This window comes from Cheilinus undulatus, linkage group 10 (genome assembly GCF_018320785.1).
Source record: "Cheilinus undulatus linkage group 10, ASM1832078v1, whole genome shotgun sequence".
NCBI lineage: Eukaryota > Metazoa > Chordata > Actinopteri > Labriformes > Labridae > Cheilinus > Cheilinus undulatus.
The window spans coordinates 3,042,789-3,060,906 of NC_054874.1; the positions used below are offsets into that span (position 1 = coordinate 3,042,789).

Here is an 18,118-nt window from a genome sequence, read left to right on the forward strand (position 1 = left end):
CATACATATGATTAGCAACACAACCAGAGGAAAGCAAAGTCATGAAGTCTTTGCATGGACTGAAAGTACAGAGGATGCATGTCTTCTCCATGTTATAAATGTTGTATTTACCTGTTTACCCATAAAAATGAGCGGAGACCAGGATCATCCCATGGTGTTGAAGGATGTTTATGTTGTGTTTAACATGCATGTGGGACACGTGGAGACGGCCTGCCTAAGGCGGTGGTGTAAACCTGCAGAAGCGCTGACGAAGGTGGGCAGGAGCTGCATGTTCATCTTTGACCTGAAGCATGCATTGACTGAACATGTCTGAGCTCCAGTTTTTTCATGCTGTGAATCTGGGGCTACTTACTAGCTTCATCTGAAGGAATATTAATCTCCTGCAATTGGTCGCATCATTTTTCTTTCTAAATTTAACATTATTAATCTTGGAAGTGCAAAACTAAACGTACCTTTAGCGGCCCAAGCTAAAATGAAACATGACTGCCTCTTATACAAATCAATATGTCTACTGTATGTATTCCTTAGTGTTCTAACACTGGTTTCATGCTTTGTGCATGATAATGCACTTACCTATTTTCAGCTTGAAGATCTTCCTATCCCCCTGTTGCACATTTACTGAAGTACAAACACTTACTGTGGATGTAGATTTAGACAGGCTGCATCCCCTTCTTGGCTTTTGCACACAAATATTAATGGTTCATGCAATATAATCTGTATTTTTAAGACTTAACTCACATTGACCCAGTATGCGTGCCAGGGCGCTCTTGAATTTCTCTTTTGCCTCCTCCATCTCCTTCTCATGTTGACTCTTCTCACTTGTCAGCCGGCGGATGTGGCCGTTGGACGACTGGATCATGGAATAGAAGTTGTTGGCGTTCCTGCGGTTGACTTCGCCTCGTTCCAACCAGGTCAGGAGCACGCGCACCGCTTCGGGGAACTTGCTGTCGTCTGACCAAGAGGAGTGGTGCAAAGAAAGGAAAAGTCAGGTTCATTGGAAAAGATCCCCATATAGTCCCAGGACACAAAAAAAAAACACCAGACTGTCTAGTTCCTCACTCAGCTGTGCTTGACTCGGCCTCTCTTTGGTGTTAAGTGTGTATACATTGGTATCAGAATCAGAAAAAAATCCAATATCATCCATCATAAATATGCAGCACAACAAAAGAATATAACATCACTTAAAGGGTTAAACCCTTGTCCCTCTGGGTGAAGATTTGAGGATGAGTGAACTGAAATTAGCAGAAAATAGTCTGCATGTGTGTTTTCACAACAGCAGCCCAAAGTAATTAGAAACAAATCCTTGGCTTCAACATAACGGTATTTATTCTTTACTTTCAGGCCAAGAAAGAGAGAGCTGAGAGACTCCAGCAGATGGTGGAGAGGCAGAAAGTCACGGCCATTTTCCTAACGGGCACCCGTGACTGAAACCTGGAGGTGTCACTGCTCATCAGAGAAACAAGTTTATTCAGCCAGGAAAAGCAGTGTGGAGGAGAGGAAATGTAAGTGTTGGGGAGAAAAAGGAGAGCAGAGAGAGAGGGGAGATAAGGGAGGGAGGGAGCGGCACTGAGGGAGGAGTAAACGGATACTCTCTGTTTAACAGCTTTTGTGTAATGACCCTTGAAAACAAATCCCTGGATCTGTTAGAACATCAGACAACAGCTTTGTTAGTTTTACCAGCTGCAGTTTAAGACCATTCCCATAATGCTTTGCTTGTTCTCAGAGTCTCTTGCCATCGCAGAGACAGACACAAACAAACCTACCACTGTTTCACTTCATCCCCAGCCTTATCTGTTTGTAGTTCGAGAAAACCGTTCAAATTAAACTTTCTTTTCATCTCTTTTGGATGATTTAACGAGACTCTTGTCCGCTCCATGAGTCTAGGTCCTTCAGTTCATGCACATATTTTATTGTGTATATTTTCTATGTCAGGGATCATCAGGTCCATTTGCACAAGGATGAAATTTAGTCTAGACAAAGGTTCTGGGCGCCGGACTTTCTAATTAACCAAAAACTAAAACTTTTTGGTCTGATTTACATGTTATTACATTAGCATCTGTGTTTTCTTTCAAACCCAGAGAATTGGCCCACTCCTGTTGTGATTTAATACAAATATTAACTCATTTTTGACACTTTTCAACCCCTTTTCATTTCTATTACGCCATTTCTGCAACATGTTTTCACTCTTAAACCATTTCTGATCACTTTTTCCACTTTTAAATAATTTTTTCCACTTCTCACCCATTCCTGCCAATTATTGCAACTGTGTGCGACTCCTTAACACCCTTTCACTACATAGCCAGGCTATTTTTACCACTTTTAACTCAATTTTGATACTTTTGTCCCTTTTGGCCTCTTTAACCCAGGTTTTGCCATTCTCACACAACTTTTTAACACTTTTCCTGCTTGTTTTATCCCATTTATGCCACTTTCTAACCAATTTTTCTAAGTTTTTTCCCCTTTTTAACAAATTTTTGCCACATTTTGACCTATTTTTACCCCTTTTTCTTTCAATTTTTGTCCCTTCGTGTCACCCCACAACCACTTTGGCACATTTTCACACTTTTTTTGACAGTCACTAACCATTTTTCACAATTTTTGTAACTTTTCCGTCAGTCTTCACTCAGTTTTTAAACTAAATATTTTAAACATTTAACTAATAATGGCTGACAATTGATTATTATTATTTTTTTTTAAAGATTTATTTTTGGCCTTTTTGCTTTTATTGGATAGGACAGTGGATAGAGTCAGAAACAGGGAAGAGAGCAGGGAGAGACATGCAGGAAACATCGCCACAGGCCGGATCCGAACCCGGGTCACCTGCACACACGGCGCGTGCCCCAACCACTCGACCACCGGTGCACCTTGATTTTTTTCTTTTTTTTTTTTCTAACAGATCAAATGTTAAGTCATTCTTAAACTTTTTTAACCCATTAAAGCCTGAAAACACAAATTATAGCCAGAAAATTCAAATTTTTTGAAACTTAAATGTTTATTTCACTGTCTACTGAAATCCAAAAAAATCAAAATTTCCATAAAATCTAACATATCAATTTTTTGTATCTCTTTTGATTCAGTAGGTGTTTTTGGTAACTGATAATCCACTTGAGGGCATTTTTATAATTTTTTCAGATTGTATGATCATATTTATCAGATAGAGGTATCAAAATAGTGTATATCAAATATGATACAACAGGCTTTAAGGGGTTAATGTAATTGTTTTTGGGGTGGGTTGAACAGCTGCAGACATTTAAAGCCAAAAGATACCCTTAAAACCACAACATCTTTTCCTCCTTTTCTGAATGATCTTCTGGGGGCCGGATAAGAAGCTTTTGGGGGGCCTGATAGGGGCCTCGGGCCACCAGTTGATGATCAGTGTTCAGTGTTGAAGACCTCCATACCTTTGATCTTGTCTCCCAGCTGGCTGCACTCGTGCTCGGAGTAGTGGACGATGGGAGGAGGGGACGGCGGTCTGAGTCGATCCTCCTCCATCTTTCGTCTGTGTCTCTCCTCCCTGGCTAACATACGCTGTCGACACTCCCACTCATAGAGGTCGTCTCTGGCCTGGGCGAAGTCCACATGGAGGCGACCCGTGTCTTTTTTGTCTGTGCTGGAGCCCAACCGGATACGATAACCTGGAGGAGGGAAAAGTGTTTGAAAAGGGTTAAATGTGTATCAGATAGCAACAGAGGAAAGGAAACGGGAGCTAGCTACAGCAGCTTACATTAAAGAGCTGTTTCATAGCGCAGGCTTGTTCCCTCATTGCTCAGTTAATTATACCACAGAATTTATTTGGTTTAAAGTACATCGCTGTTTCTTAAGAGCATGTTTGTGACAAAATGAGGGTTGTTTTTTATGTTAAAAAGCTCAGCTAGCCTCTTAGCTCAGTACAAGACCCCTCTGGACTCGTCTCGCCCTCCATCTAGATCAGTGTTACTCAACCCCGCTCAACCAAAGAGCCAAATAGCTGAAAAATATTGTCGCAAGAGCCACAATCTAAGAGGTGAAAAGCAGCTAAAAAGGTTGAAATGGCCATAAAAATAAGGTAAAGGTGGCAAATATGGCCATAAAGCTGCAAAAAAGGGGGAAAAAACATGGAGGAAAAGTAGCAAAAACAGGCAGAAAGAGGCAAAAATGGATGAGAAGTGACAAAAAAACGAGTTACAGGTGGCAAAATTGGTCAAAAGCAGCAAAAATGCAGCAAAAAATCTGTGAAAGTTGATTAAAATGGGCAAGAGGCAGCATGAAGGTAGTAAAACTTAACAAAAAGGAGCATTTAATGGAAAAAAGCAGTGTATATGGGCGAAAAAGTGGCAGGAAATGGCAAAAAAGGGGGAAAAATAGCAAAAAGCAGGGCAAAAAGTGACAAAAATAGGCAAAAAATGGCAAAATGAAGTGGGAAAATGGGCTAAAGTTGCAAAAAAGTAGCAAAAATGGGTGAAAAGGGGCAAAAATATAGAGAAAAGTAGGAAAAACAGGCAGAAACAAGTAAAAATGGGTGAAAATTGACAAAAAATTGAGTTATAGGTGGCAAAAATGGTCAGAAGCAGCAAAAAAGGAAACAAAAAATCAGTGAAAGGTGATTAAAATTGGCAAACAGCATCATAAACATGGTCAGAATGGGTGAAAAGGGGCAAAAATTGGGGGCCAAAGAAGGAAAAATGGGCAGAAAGAGGCAAATATGGGTAAGAAGTGGGAAAATTGAGTTACAGGGGGCAAAAATGATCAAAAGTGGCAAAAACAGCAAAATATCACTTAAAAGTGACTAAAATGGACAAGAAAGCAACATAAAGGTGGCAAAAATAGGCAGAAAGCTGTAAAAGGGTGGCAAAACTTTGAAAAAGTAGCATTTAATGGCTAAAGGCAGCTTATATGGGCGAAAAGTGGTAGAGAACGGCAAAGGAAGGAGAAAAAAATAGCAAAAAGCAGAAGAAAGTGGCAAATATGGGCAAAAAAAATTTTGCAAAAATGGGCTAAAAGCAGCAAAAATGGATGAAAATTGGCCAATTAAAGCCTATACTGTACAAGTGTGGGAAACAAACTGATTAATGTGACTTGACATGAATAATTTCTCAGTTCAAAGTTTCCTTTTTTAAGGTTTTCTGGGGGAAAAATATTTCAAATTAATTAATTATTTGGTTGGGGCAAATGAAGACATGCATGCAACTCTGTGGACACTGAGTATGTGGAATGAAACCGTGCATCTGAAAATCTCAGTCACTTTTATTCTAGATGAACAAATCTTTGATTCTGCACATGCACTCTTTCCAGGAAGTAGTTTTTAGTGATCATTCTCCCACTAATGAAAACAAAACGCTGCATGAGAGGAGCAAATGCATTTTTTAAATGCAAATCAAACACGCCTTGAGGCTTTGTTTTGATTTGTGAACAAAAGCAACATTAAAACTTAATAAAGTAATTATATTAGGGTTTTTTCTGTGGTTAAGTGTCTTAAATTATCCTCAGGCCACAGACAGAAGAGAAATGACTTGGCAAGATTTTTATTCAGGCTTTACTAGCTGATCATCTCTCTCTTTAACGCTGTTCTAACCTATTTTACTTGTTTGATTTCTTCATTAAGAGGATGCACTCTAGCTGTAGAGTTTTATGGAGTCCAGAAGGCCTGCATCATTTTGCCAATACACCAGAGAGACTTCCAGAGGCCGATTACACCTCTAGTGGAGCTAACAGTCCACAATATCCCTCATTAGTCCCTCTTCTCCTCACGGCTCCCCTCTCACCACACTCTCTTTACTCTAATGGCTGGTAGTTGATCTGGAGTGAAATCACAATATTTTGTGATTTAATAGGTTTGAAATAATACCAGAGAGTCTTCAGTGTAAGTGTTTGGCTCTAGTTGGACATGATGGTTCAGTGTGAGACCAGCTCTCCTGGTTCTCAGTGAAAACAGCCAAAGGAACGAGTAGGAGCTTCTCTTTGTCTGCAGATCCAAATCAAAAACTAAATGTCGATATTTCATGTGAGGTTATCTCTGGAGCTGTGTAGTGTGCGTCACAGGATGCTGTGTTTTGCACAGGGAGTGCATGTACAGTACACTAGTGTGGGTGGGGTATTATTTATGGGAGAACTACACAGCTCTGTCATCTGTCTCATATATGGGCCTTGGCTCCACATCTCACTAGCTGCGGTTACATGAGCATCTTTTTCACGATCAGATTAAATTCATTAGGATCAGAGATTAAAACGTCTCTGTACACATGGATGCTAGAAGATACAACGTAGTTCAGCCATGCATGGTTTTGCATCTCAATCTGATCTGAATACCAATTTTCTGACATGCATCGTCCCACTGGTTAAATGTACCGACAATTTGCCTTAGAAGAAGAAATTCTTCTTCTACAGCTGTATGATGCAATACATGAGTTAAACATGGTACACTGAACCCTCTTTGGAGCGGGGAGGAACATCGCACAGCAGCGCACCCTCTCAGCTCTGCAAACATGCTGTCCAAAAATAGGCTGATACAGACTGCATGATTTTTAATACTGAATGAGATTAATTTAATTTGTCTACTTTTGGTGTTTTGTTTTAAAAGAAACATCTCTCTGGATACTGCGCACTGATCCCAGGTCAGGTGAAATAATCTCAGGATGAGATCAGATATTGTGGACAACACGTTGTCGTTTTAAAGCGTAAACAGTCGTGTTGAATGTAGCCTGTATTTTCAATGAAGATTCCAGTCCAGTAAATTTAGCATCAGTGGGTCCTAAAACGTCTAAAAATGTGAAAAAATTGCTTTGTGATACAAGGACAGCGTGTTTATGTCTGTCTTGTTTAGATTATATCTTCGAACATCCAAGACGTTTTAATGGTGTAATGGGTGGAAAAAATCCAATGTCTGGCCTTCCGCTTTCTGATCTTGAAATATTTTGGGATAAAAGTTAGAAACCCTGCTTTACACCGTCAGATCGCTCGTCTTTTCAACTCATCCCTGTGTGAAAATAATGGTTCGTATACTCACCTGTGTCTGCACTTAGTATTATCTTTATTTCTACATTATTTTACTCAGAAATAGACCTTTATCGTGCACTTCAGACAGATCTGAAGTTTCTTGAGCTTCCCCTGTTAAAGCAGCAAGCTCAGCGGTTCATACTGCTGTAGTCCATTCAGAGGGGGAGAATAAAGAAGCATGTCATGTGGGGCAGACATGTGCAGTAAGACAAAAACACTCCGAACGGGGTGAGGTTATCAGATCAAGTGTTTCCATGGACACAGATCTGAATAAGGATCAACATAATCCACCCCTCTCGTTTGGAATGAAATTTGATTCCGAATGCGCCGGATTAGAAGATTTCGTTCCGAATGGAGCGTGTATATGAAGCATTTTCATTCCCATCAGGCATTTATTCTGATTACAAGTGGTCCATGTAAACATTCCTACTGTCACAGCAGAGGTGGACTTATTTATAGGTTTCCTTATTCAAACTAGCCCTCACACAAACACGCTTGTACATCCACAAACACTAAATACTGCTAGGAATGCTACTGAATCTGCCAGGTTAGATATGTATTCAATAGTGGGAATAAAACAACAAATTAGAGACTATATTTGAGAAGCTGCAGTAAAAAGAAGTCATTTAAAAGTAAAACTGAATTTCCCTCACTAAATGTCTTTCGTCTGTATTCCTTTCATAGAAACAAACAACCTTGCAAAGCAGATGGATACGCCTGTTTCCTTGTTTCTCACTGGCAAAACCATCTTGCAAAGCTCCCGTCTGAACCGTTTGGGCCCGTTTAGAAAGTGACAGGACCAATCAGTGACGAGGGACAGGCCTTTCAGGCTCGGCAGAGTCGTGACGTAAGCAAGCAGAGACAAGAGGCCGGTGCAATTATGGCGGAAGACATTAACGTGGATGCTGCTAAAGCGCCAGTTTTATCAGAACTTGGCGACATTTCTTCATTAAAAGAACAGCAGTGAGTTGTTTTCTTTCAAAAACAACAAAAGTCGAGTACGTACATGTCTATAGTCGCCATGTTTGTGTTATTCATCGGTAGCTGCACACGCGCAGCCTGATAGCAGCTACGTCACGTGTTTTGTTGCTCTGATTGGCCCGTAGAGATGTGACAGACAGAGCGTTCATCCAATCACACTCGAGGTTTTTTTCAAAGGCTCTGCCTTTTCCCAGACATTTCCTATTGAAGCTTTCCCAGATGGATGTGTGAAACACATCCATCTGGCGTGTCAGCTTAAAGGTGCAGTGTGCAGAAATTGGAATTTTAGCGACATCTAGCGTTCAGATTTTAGAATGAGCCGATCTGTTACCAAAACATCACATCACTAAGTGACGAGAGCCTGTGAAGACCAAAAAGGATCGTGAGCTGGACATCATTTACAGCAGTGACGAGGTGAGGTTTATTCATTCATGTCTGTAACCATTATTTTATAGGTTATAGGTCAGTCTTCTTCTCTGCCTGCCTTCCAGGTAGATTTCAGGACCGGCGTGCAGGTTCGTATTTAAAATCGCGTTTCGCTCTTTCTGTCCCCAAAACATTGCCGTAGACAACATGGCGGTTCGTTATTTGAGCCTCTGTGAGCGCGACCTGCGGTAATGTAAATTTAAAAAGCTTTTTTCTTATTTTGTAAAAGGAAAACAAAAGTTTTAAGGGGTTGATCGTACACTTATTTCAACATACTTCACATAAATATATACACATTTTATCCCATTTACCGTTTCTGTTCAGCGAAACGCTGCCAACTTCTACACACTGCACCTTTAAGAAATAAAAGTACCATGAATAAATTAATGATATTAGGTTCAATTCCAATTCCAGCTTGGATCTTAACTGGGTCTAACTGGTTTTACGTGAGGTTCAACAGCAAGTACATCTCCAACCTCCCTGTGACTTATAGGCTTATTTTTGAAAAGGCCAACATGTTTAAACTTCACCCAGAATCACTGAGAGTGATGTTGATGAAACTACCTGATAGAAAGAGAGCTTTGTCCACAGTGAACTCTTCAGCAAATCTGATGTGGCAGAAGTTTTTCTTGCTCTTCCGTATGGCTGTAATATCTCCACACTGTCCAAAGACCTCCATGATGAGCTGCTCCGTGGCGTTTTCTGGCAGACCCCCGACAAACACCGTCTTACACCCTGGAGGTCGATCTCTCATGGCTGGAGGAGGAAGATCTGCTTGAAAAAGAGGGAAACAGGGAGGGAAAATACTTAGAATTGAAATATTAATGTGATGAGTCACCTGTCCCCAAAACTGAAAGTTTTACATAGAAATGGAGAACAAATATAATCAGGTCTGTGTGGGTTTATCAAAACTGATGCTTCAATAAGTCTGCAGACTTGAAGTGCAGGTTTGATATTCTGTCTGTTTTTAATCACTAAGTTTATCCTTTCATGCACAGTTAATAACAAAGAACCAAAGAAGAACAATATTCCCCTTAGGAAATAAAAGAGGTAGCTAGATTTGATTAAATACATCTGCAAATGCCAAAATATATGAAGCAACAATTCAGATTGGAGGAATAATTACAGTCTGATTGTGTTCTATATTCCACTTACCAACTACACTTTATGGACAAAAGTTTTTGGCCACATCTGTTACTGAACTCAGGTGTTTCAATCAGACTTGTTGCCACAGGTGAAGACAGTCCATGCACTCCCTATTTGCAAACATTTGTGATCCTTAAAGGGTCATCCTGAAGAGCTCAGAGACTTAAAGCGAGGATATGGGGCTAGTTTTCAGGGTCTGGGCTCTACCTCTTATCTCCAGTGAAGGCCACTCTTACTGCCTAAGCATGTCAAGACATTTTGGAAAATGCTATGCTTCCAACTGTGTGGTAACAGTTCGAGGAAGGCCCTTTTCTAACATAACTGTGTTCCAGTGCACAAAGAAGGACTAGAAAGACATGGTTGGATGAGTTTGGTGTGGAAGAACTTGACTGGCCCGTTCAATGCCCTAACTTCAACCACATCCAGCACCTTTGGGATGAACTGGAGCGGAGATCTGAGCCAGGCCTTCTGGTCCAACATCAGTGCCTGACCTCATAAAAGCTCTACAGAATGAATGGACAGAAACACTGCAAAATCTTGTGTAAAGCCTTTCAAGAAGAGTGGAGGCTGTAAGAGCTGCAAAAGGGGGACAACTTCATAGTAAAGTACATGGATTTGAATGCAATGTCATTGCAGTCCCTGCTGGTGTCAGATGCCTGAATATTTTTGTCCATATAATTTAAGTCAATCTCTTCAACATTTATAGATTAAAAAGTAAACCTACAACGTTCATCGACTGGAACATGAAGCAAAAAGAGTCAGAGAAAGGAAGACCCCATTGTGATGAAGTGAGTCCATGCTCTGACTCTGTAATCCTGCTGAGAACCTACATGTTATAAAAAAACAGCACAATGTGGAGCTTGATGCTGAAAATAACAAAACCTAAAGCATGAATAATGACAACTCAAAGCAATCAGCTCAGATCGTTCTATGTTCCATAAATGTCCATATCAAACCGTTTCATGCATGACAAATAAATCCTTCAGGCTACAATGTAATTGTAAATCCTCTCATGTGGAAGCTGCAGAAAGCTCTCCTACACAGATGAGTGTTGATCTAATCTCCGATAGATCAGACTTCTCATCCATGATGAATGTGATTAGTCGGGTCTACGAGGAGCCAACAGCTAATCAGTGCTGTGCTGAGGATGCTTTCTGTCTGCTGGATAAGCCCTGCGATCTCTGCTGCTGCTGCTCCTGACTGACTGACAGGTGTCCAAACTCAGGCGGTCCAGGTCCTGCATTCCTCCGCTGCCCAAAAGGAATACTACACTTTTCACTACTTCACTGCTTCAGCTTTTTTTTTCACTTTTAACACATTTTTACCACTTTTTGCTATTATATCACTCTTCAACCAACTTTCCTGCCTTTTCACTTCTTTGCCATAGGTTAATTTTGCACCATTTTGCCACTTTTAACCCATTTTTAACACTTTTTGTCCTTTGTTGCCTCTTTGACCCAAATTATCTCCATTCTTAAACTCCTTTAAACCATTTTTCTTGCCTGTCTTATCCCTTTTGTGCCCCTCTTTTATCCAGTTTTTCCACTTTCTGTCTATTTTTGCTATTTTCATTACTTTTTCACCATTTTTGCCACTTTTAATCATTGTTTTATATACATTTTACCCCCTTTTTCCTTTAATACTAATGTTTCGCCCCATTTAACCCCTTTACACCACCTTGTCTGGCCATTTTTGCCACTTTTAACCATTTTTTATAAACTTCTGGCCCCTTTTTTCTTTAATACTAATGTCTTGCCCCCATTTGACCCCTTTACACCATGTTGTTTGGCCATTTTTGCCTCTTTTTACCATTTTTGCCACTTTTTACCATTTTTATCTACTTCTTGCCCCCTTTTTTCCTTTAACACTAATGTTTTGCCACGTATAACCCCTTTAGACCACTTTGTCTGGCCATTTTTGCCAAATTTAACCATTCTTAATACATAAGATTTGACAATTTTTCATGCGTGCAACCCACATACTCATTTCTGCTCCACAAATGCATGCTCCTTACAAATGTGGGACCATTTAAAAGCACCAAGGGGAATTTTTACAGCAAAGCAATAATCTACCAAACACAAATTTCCTCACTTTTTGTGCTAAGTTTATTTTACTTCTTCTACTTCTGTTGTTTGTTTTGCACCTAACAGCAGGTCAAACTCCTTGTATGTGAAGATGTACTTGGCAATAAAGCTTGATTCTGATGCTGTGTTTGCACACTTCCCTGCAGTCTCATGCCCTTATATGGGCATAAAAGGGGCATTCATCTCTGCAAATTCAGAGAAATGTTCATGCACTTCCAGCTAACGAGCACCTGGCACTGATCAGCTTAAACTTTAAATACAAATTTTAAAAAAATTCTTAGAGATTGGTAAATGAGGCCCACACTTCTTAGTTGCAGCCATAACCGACTACAGCACACATGCATGGGTGATCGAGGCCCAGTGAGGACGGCAGAGCTGCATTCATGTTAAAAAGCAGAGATGTGGTTATAATGTAAAGGTGGGTCTCTCTGTAAACCAGAGTCCTTCGTTTGCTTGTATTCCCTCACATAGGACAAATTTGCCTTCAAAGACGCTCCCTGGAGCTGCTTCATCCAACAGAACCCCCCCCAGGGTTCAGCGGCTTAAGTGTGTGACATAGAGAGGGAGCTTGTGGAGTTATTTGACTTTCCTGAGGAGAATCAAGCCACGGCAGTTTTGCTCAGATTTCTGCTTTTTCAAAATACCTGTTTTAGAGATTAAACTTTGGCGACACTAAAAAAAGATGACAGGCAGAGAGAGATCAGGCAGAGATGGGATCAGAAAGAGTAGCAGAGATAGAGATAGGAATGAGTGGAAAGTACTACACAGTAGAGTTGCAAAAGGATTGCCCATGCATCATGGAAGAAGTAATTACATATAATCTTAGAGAAGGTATTAAACATGGAGGAGAATTTTTCAGTATGCTTCACAGAGCCACGCAGAGACAGGAGAAGTTATGGCTGTGCTCGTCTCTAAAGTTGGAGGGTAAAATCTTGACAAGCTGATCCCTCGCTCAGCCTCGGGGTTTATATGCACACGGAGTACCAAGTTTACTCCTCTCTACTGACGCTGAGTTAGAGAGATTTTCCAGAAGAAGTTCAACTTTTAATCAGCTTTCCCTCTGCAGCCTGTCATGACAGTGACGGTTCACATTGAGCCAAAGGGAAAAGCACAGTCTTACAAGAAAAACTTCAGAGCAGGCGTTGTAGAAAGATTGTATTTGTCTTAGAGTTCTGTTTTGTTAACGTATCAAACTCCCGCATGCTGAGAATCAGAGTCTTTTGTTTCATTCCAGCCTGACGACGACGACATGTGAGTTATGTGTGAGAAAGTCCCCAGGCAGAAACTCTGCAAAAGCAAAGGTGGGATCATTCAAAGCGCCCCCCATGAACTCGTCTCACTAGGATAATTGGATGTTGGAGTAGGGATAAATATAAACAGCGTGTGCAGCACACCCACACTCAGATGGCACAAAATAACTTCTCCTTTCTGTGGAGATGTCAGCGTGGTGATTAAAAGCGGGTCAGTGTTGGACAGGAAGAGGACAGAGAAACAAAAGTAGGAAAAATACAGACGATAAACTCTTGGCTCAGATGTTTTTGATGGACAGTTCTCATATTGCAGCTCAAAGGCAGAACATGTTAATAAAACTCTTTGGTCTGACGTTAATAAAAAAGCATCATCTCAGGGTTTTCAGAGGGATGAAACAAACAAAACATCAAATAAAGGGTTTATAATATCCGCCATGGATCAGCTCTCTTTGTAGAGATCCTGGAACCCATCTGAGGAGAAACTAAACCCTCAGAGCTCTGATGAAAAACTTTGTACAGGTGAATTTAGTAGTACTGTTGATCAGTTAGGGTCCAATTCTACATTGCATCTGCATGCATGGATAAATTTTGCATTCATATGGAAAACCTCCCATTTAAAGTGTTTGGGAAGGGCAGGACTTTTCCAAAAATGCTTGGAAGGTGATTGGCCAGTCATGAATGTGACAGACAAGGTTTATCCAATCAGAGGGACAAGACAAAACGAGGTAGTAGACATGCACAGCTCTCAGCAAACAGTTGCTGTCATAGTTTATGACCGTGGAGGCTTGTTGGTGGATAAAACTCATGCCAAGGACAGTGGGGAGAAGATGCAAAAACAGCTCTAAACCCGCCTTGGCCCCCCCTTTAATCATGCTGATTGGTCAGCCTGCAGGCCGGCCCACAAAGTGGTCAGGACCCTGACAAACCCAGAGAATGGGCCCTCCTCAGCTCAGATTTGATAATTTGAAGTATCAATGCATGTGTGTTGGATCAGTAGCATCGGTGCTAGCATCCGTCATGGCTAACAGGTTCTTTATTTTGAAAAGAGTGTCAGACTTTTATTGGGTTCTGATGTTGAAACTTTTTATTTGTCCCACTTTAATATGTCCAATTTTGCCACTTTCTCGCCGTGTTTCATCAATCTTACACACTTTTGACTCACGCTACCTTTAAACCAATTTTACTACTTTTAAAATCCAATTTCACGCCCATTTTTGCCACTTATTTAAGACACTTTCTGCCACTTTTTCCTCCTGTTTTCTCCACTTTAAATCCTTTTTGTAACTTTCTGGCTTTTTTTTTCCAAGAGTACCTGGATGCAGCTGAGGACCTTCAATTCAATCGCCACCATATCTCATCTAATAATACCAGAATTCAGAAATCTTCTTTGTTGTTTTCTCTGCGTGTTGCCGCCATATTAATGTAGGCAAGTCCGCCACATAAGAAAATACAAGTAGATGAAAAATACACCAGTTTTTAGGTTAATGAGCACAGTGAGAACATTACATTTATTTTAATGAATCGATGAATGATCCAAATTCACGGATCACTGAGCAAAGACATAACAATGTTGCAACATGCAACGGGAGATTGGCTGGCTGGCCGGACGCCGACGTCGCTGCCATGTTGCCAGAGGCAAGTCACTATGTCATTCAATACCAGTGTTGGGTGTAATGCGTTGCAAAAGTAACGCGTTACAGTAATATATTACATTTATACAGTAACGAGTAATATAACGCGTTACACAGAAAACAGATGGTAATATATTACATTCAGTAAGTCGCGTTGCAATGTGTTACTTTCTAAAGAGACTTCGTGGAGCCTAGAGCTCTCCGCTAACGCCACAGTGCCACTTTCTTCTTCTCTTTTTTTATGTCAGTTGCACTGAAGGTGGAACGTGCAACTATCATGAAAAGAGGAGAAGAAGAAAGCGTAGCAAAAAGCACGTCTGCATCCTGGGAGAGAGCACAACCTCTGCAGAAACACAGCACTCGAGCGTGAGCTCTCTGTCTTAAAAACACTAGAATTACTTTTCCCTCCTTGCGATAAAGGACGAAAAAGAACAGGGAAGCAAACCTTTCTACCTCCTGTGGCAGCTGTGGCATAAACCTGACTTTGGTTAGGGTGGTCTAATAAATTTGTTCAAAAATAAAAAAATAACTTTAGATATATGAAACTGTAATATATAGAACATTATATATTTTTTTACACTCCTGTCATACATTTTACTGCAAAATGGATCTACAGTTTTACTTGGCGGTGAAGGCTCTGCTCTAAAGATGCTCCCTGGGTTAGTCAAACAGCATGCTTTGACTTTCCAGGCAAGAAACCACCATACTGTTAGATACATTAATGACAGAGCACAATGAATACAATAACATTATTTCAAAAGCAATTAACCCATAATAATAATAATAATAATAATAATAATAATAATAATAATGATAATAATATCTTTAATTTATATAGCGCCTTTCAAGAAACCCAAGGACGCTTTACAGGAACACATAGACATGGACTAACCATAGTAGCATGAATCTCAATATGAGGGTGCAACAGCTTTATGCTATAAAGGAGGAGGCTGGGGTGGAGGAGGTGAAGCTTTGCCAGCAGCAGCAGCGTGATGCATCACTAATACAAACAGGCATTAGTTAGAAGTACGTCATATTTAAATGGCCTGTGTTGAGAGAAAGAGCTGTGATTGGCTGTGGGAGCTGGGAAGTGATAACTGGGATCAGCTGGCCATCAGCTGATCATATGACTACTGTGTCCTTCATGAACTAACGCTGAGCTTCATTTAGCAATGTGTGAAGTAGAGATATTAGGTTGCACCAGCAGATGCCATAACTTGTTTTTGGGCCTCTCCATGGAAAAGAATGTTTGAATTACCTCTGTGCAGCTGTCTAGTTTCTTTATGACAAACGGCTTTTTGCCGTTTACTAAGACAGAGACTGTTGCGGGACTAACATGCTGTTTGAACTTACTAGGGTTTGGTGGAAACAGCGTGCAGCTCTTGCAGTGGATGATCTCCTTCACAAGTGGGACGTCCTGGGAGAGGGGAGCTGGTACCATACTGAGGCCGGGCATCAGGGGATTCAGAGGGGTAATCCCAGTCATCATACTCAGGTTGGGGTCAAAATCTGGAGGAAGGAGAGAAATATGAATGAAATCACACTTAACCTTCCTGCAGCAGAAGTCACACCTCCACAGTAAAGACTCGTTTCCTTCACTTAATCTTTTAAGAACTATTTTACTGTTTCCATATTCACTGAGTCCTCTGTCAACACCAGAGACAAGACAAAAAACACAGTCATTTATGAATAAAACATCATGTAAACAGCATGAATATTTTAAGAAGTTTCAGAGAGCCACTCTCTCTGTCACTCCTGCTGTTTGAATCATGACCTTATAGATAAGACTCACAGTTGGATCTACATAACAGAGGTCTATTTATAACATTGATTCAGGCTGCAGCACTGGCATCCATTTCCACATGAGCTTTTATGTGCACGTATTCCAGGATGCAGCTTTTTGAAATGGAAATGATGCTGCCCTCGTGTGTTTGCCTCAACGTCACCTGCAGATGATTTGGGGCTGACAATCGTGCCGCAGAGTGTGTAATGTTTATGCACCTGCATACATGCATACAGACACTCTAAAACACATCTCTCACTGGAGATTATACACACTGTAATATAGTCGACATGCAACAGAATCACTCTGACAGCCCGGAGGACTCCTTCACTGAAGGTTTTATTGATAACTGCAGACACTATTGAGGAAACTAGAAACATGAAATTCATAAATGAAGCAACAAAAAGACGAGGAGACAGCTCAACCATAAACCTGTCTTTCATTTAGATATGTATGGACAGTTCAGACACCACGTATTTCATTGTTTATAACCAAGGTTGTGATAGGCGGCGGCTTTGTAACAGGTTAAATTTTACTCATTGGTTTTTCTGAAATGGTTTCAGTTTAACAAACATTCTCACCTTTTCAATACCATGTAGTCCAACACTACAGCTTAACACACCTCATCAGGTTAGAGATGAATGTGAAACCTGGAGTGCAGTTAGACAGAAGTAAACCTAGCATTATCTCTTTTTAATTTTGTAATACCGTGATATAATACCGTTAACGTCAAAGGCAAGAAAAATACCGTGATATGATTTTTAGGCCATATCGCCCAGGCCTAGCAATAGTTCTTTTTGCATAGAGTACTGTTTTCTTCCAGGAATATCCTTCCTTCTTTTGCAGAAATGTAGTAAAAAGTGCACACTTTATAAACAATATACTATAATGTAACCTGGACTATTGCCTCCCACAGCACTGCCTACTTTACATGTACATGATGATGTTTTTTCTGCATGAAACCTAATGTGTTGTTTTCTTGCAGGTCACGAGTCGCACTTGTTATTGTGCGGTCTTCTGCAAACGTGTCTGCTCAAAATTATCCAGCATTGCACTACTGTGAATAGTTTCCTATTTATAAACATGCTGTCTTTTTGCAAATTGAGCACCATTTCATTTCATCTTTGTTTTTGCCTTCTATGGTAGTTCATAAAGGGTTAAGCTCGCTGTAACGTTTCCCTCCAGCAGAGAGAAAAGCTCAGCAAACATTACGTCGGCTCCAATTCACTCCTGTCTGTTTGAGATTCAATTGCAATAAATCCAGTAAAGGAGAAATAATATTGACTATTCTACGGTGGAAATACACATTACTTTTTGTTTGAGGTCTAAATCTATTAAAAAGGGAAAATGGATGAATTCAGCGTCACTTAGAGAGGGAATATGCTCATTACTGAAGACTGAGAAAAGGTCTCTGGAGCCATAAAGGTGTTAGGCTGAGGAAACAAGGGAGAAAACGAGGGGAGGAACAGAGGGCAGAGATAAACATGAATGGAAATAGATTAAAATGTTTAGTTTAATGATACCCTCACCATCAGTCTCTAACCAGGAGAGAGCATGAGGAGCAGTCTAGTTCCCATGGGAGTGATGCTTTCTTCTACATGTGATGGTAAAGGAGGAGAGGATAGATAGCAGCAGGGAGATAAGAAAGGAGAGGAAGGAGGATGGAGCTTTCAGCATGCTGCATACCAAACACAGGACAGGCACATCAGAGTAAAAGCTCTCAAATTAAACATTATTATAGGAGGGAAAAATCAATTTTCCTCTCTACTTCAAGTGATGGAATAAGAAAACACACTTATGTGTTCAACCAAACTGGATTTCTGCTGGTGTAGAGGAAACTATCCG

General features: G+C 40.5%; 1 protein-coding gene across 4 annotated transcripts in view; it reads right to left on the reverse strand.

The window, feature by feature from the left end:
- LOC121515928 (ecto-NOX disulfide-thiol exchanger 2-like) overlaps window positions 1–18,118 on the reverse strand; it is a 149,948-nt gene that overhangs the window by 32,718 nt on the left and 99,112 nt on the right. For 3 of the 4 annotated variants that reach the window (XM_041796882.1, XM_041796881.1, XM_041796879.1), the window contains 4 exons: window positions 15,844–15,999; window positions 8,944–9,153; window positions 3,402–3,635; window positions 739–951 (listed from right to left, as the gene is read on the reverse strand). In XM_041796882.1, coding sequence (XP_041652816.1) covers window positions 739–951; window positions 3,402–3,635; window positions 8,944–9,153; window positions 15,844–15,999 — 813 coding nt within the window. The remainder of the gene's footprint in view (window positions 1–738; window positions 952–3,401; window positions 3,636–8,943; window positions 9,154–15,843; window positions 16,000–18,118) is intronic. The other variant, XM_041796880.1, reaches the window with a different exon arrangement.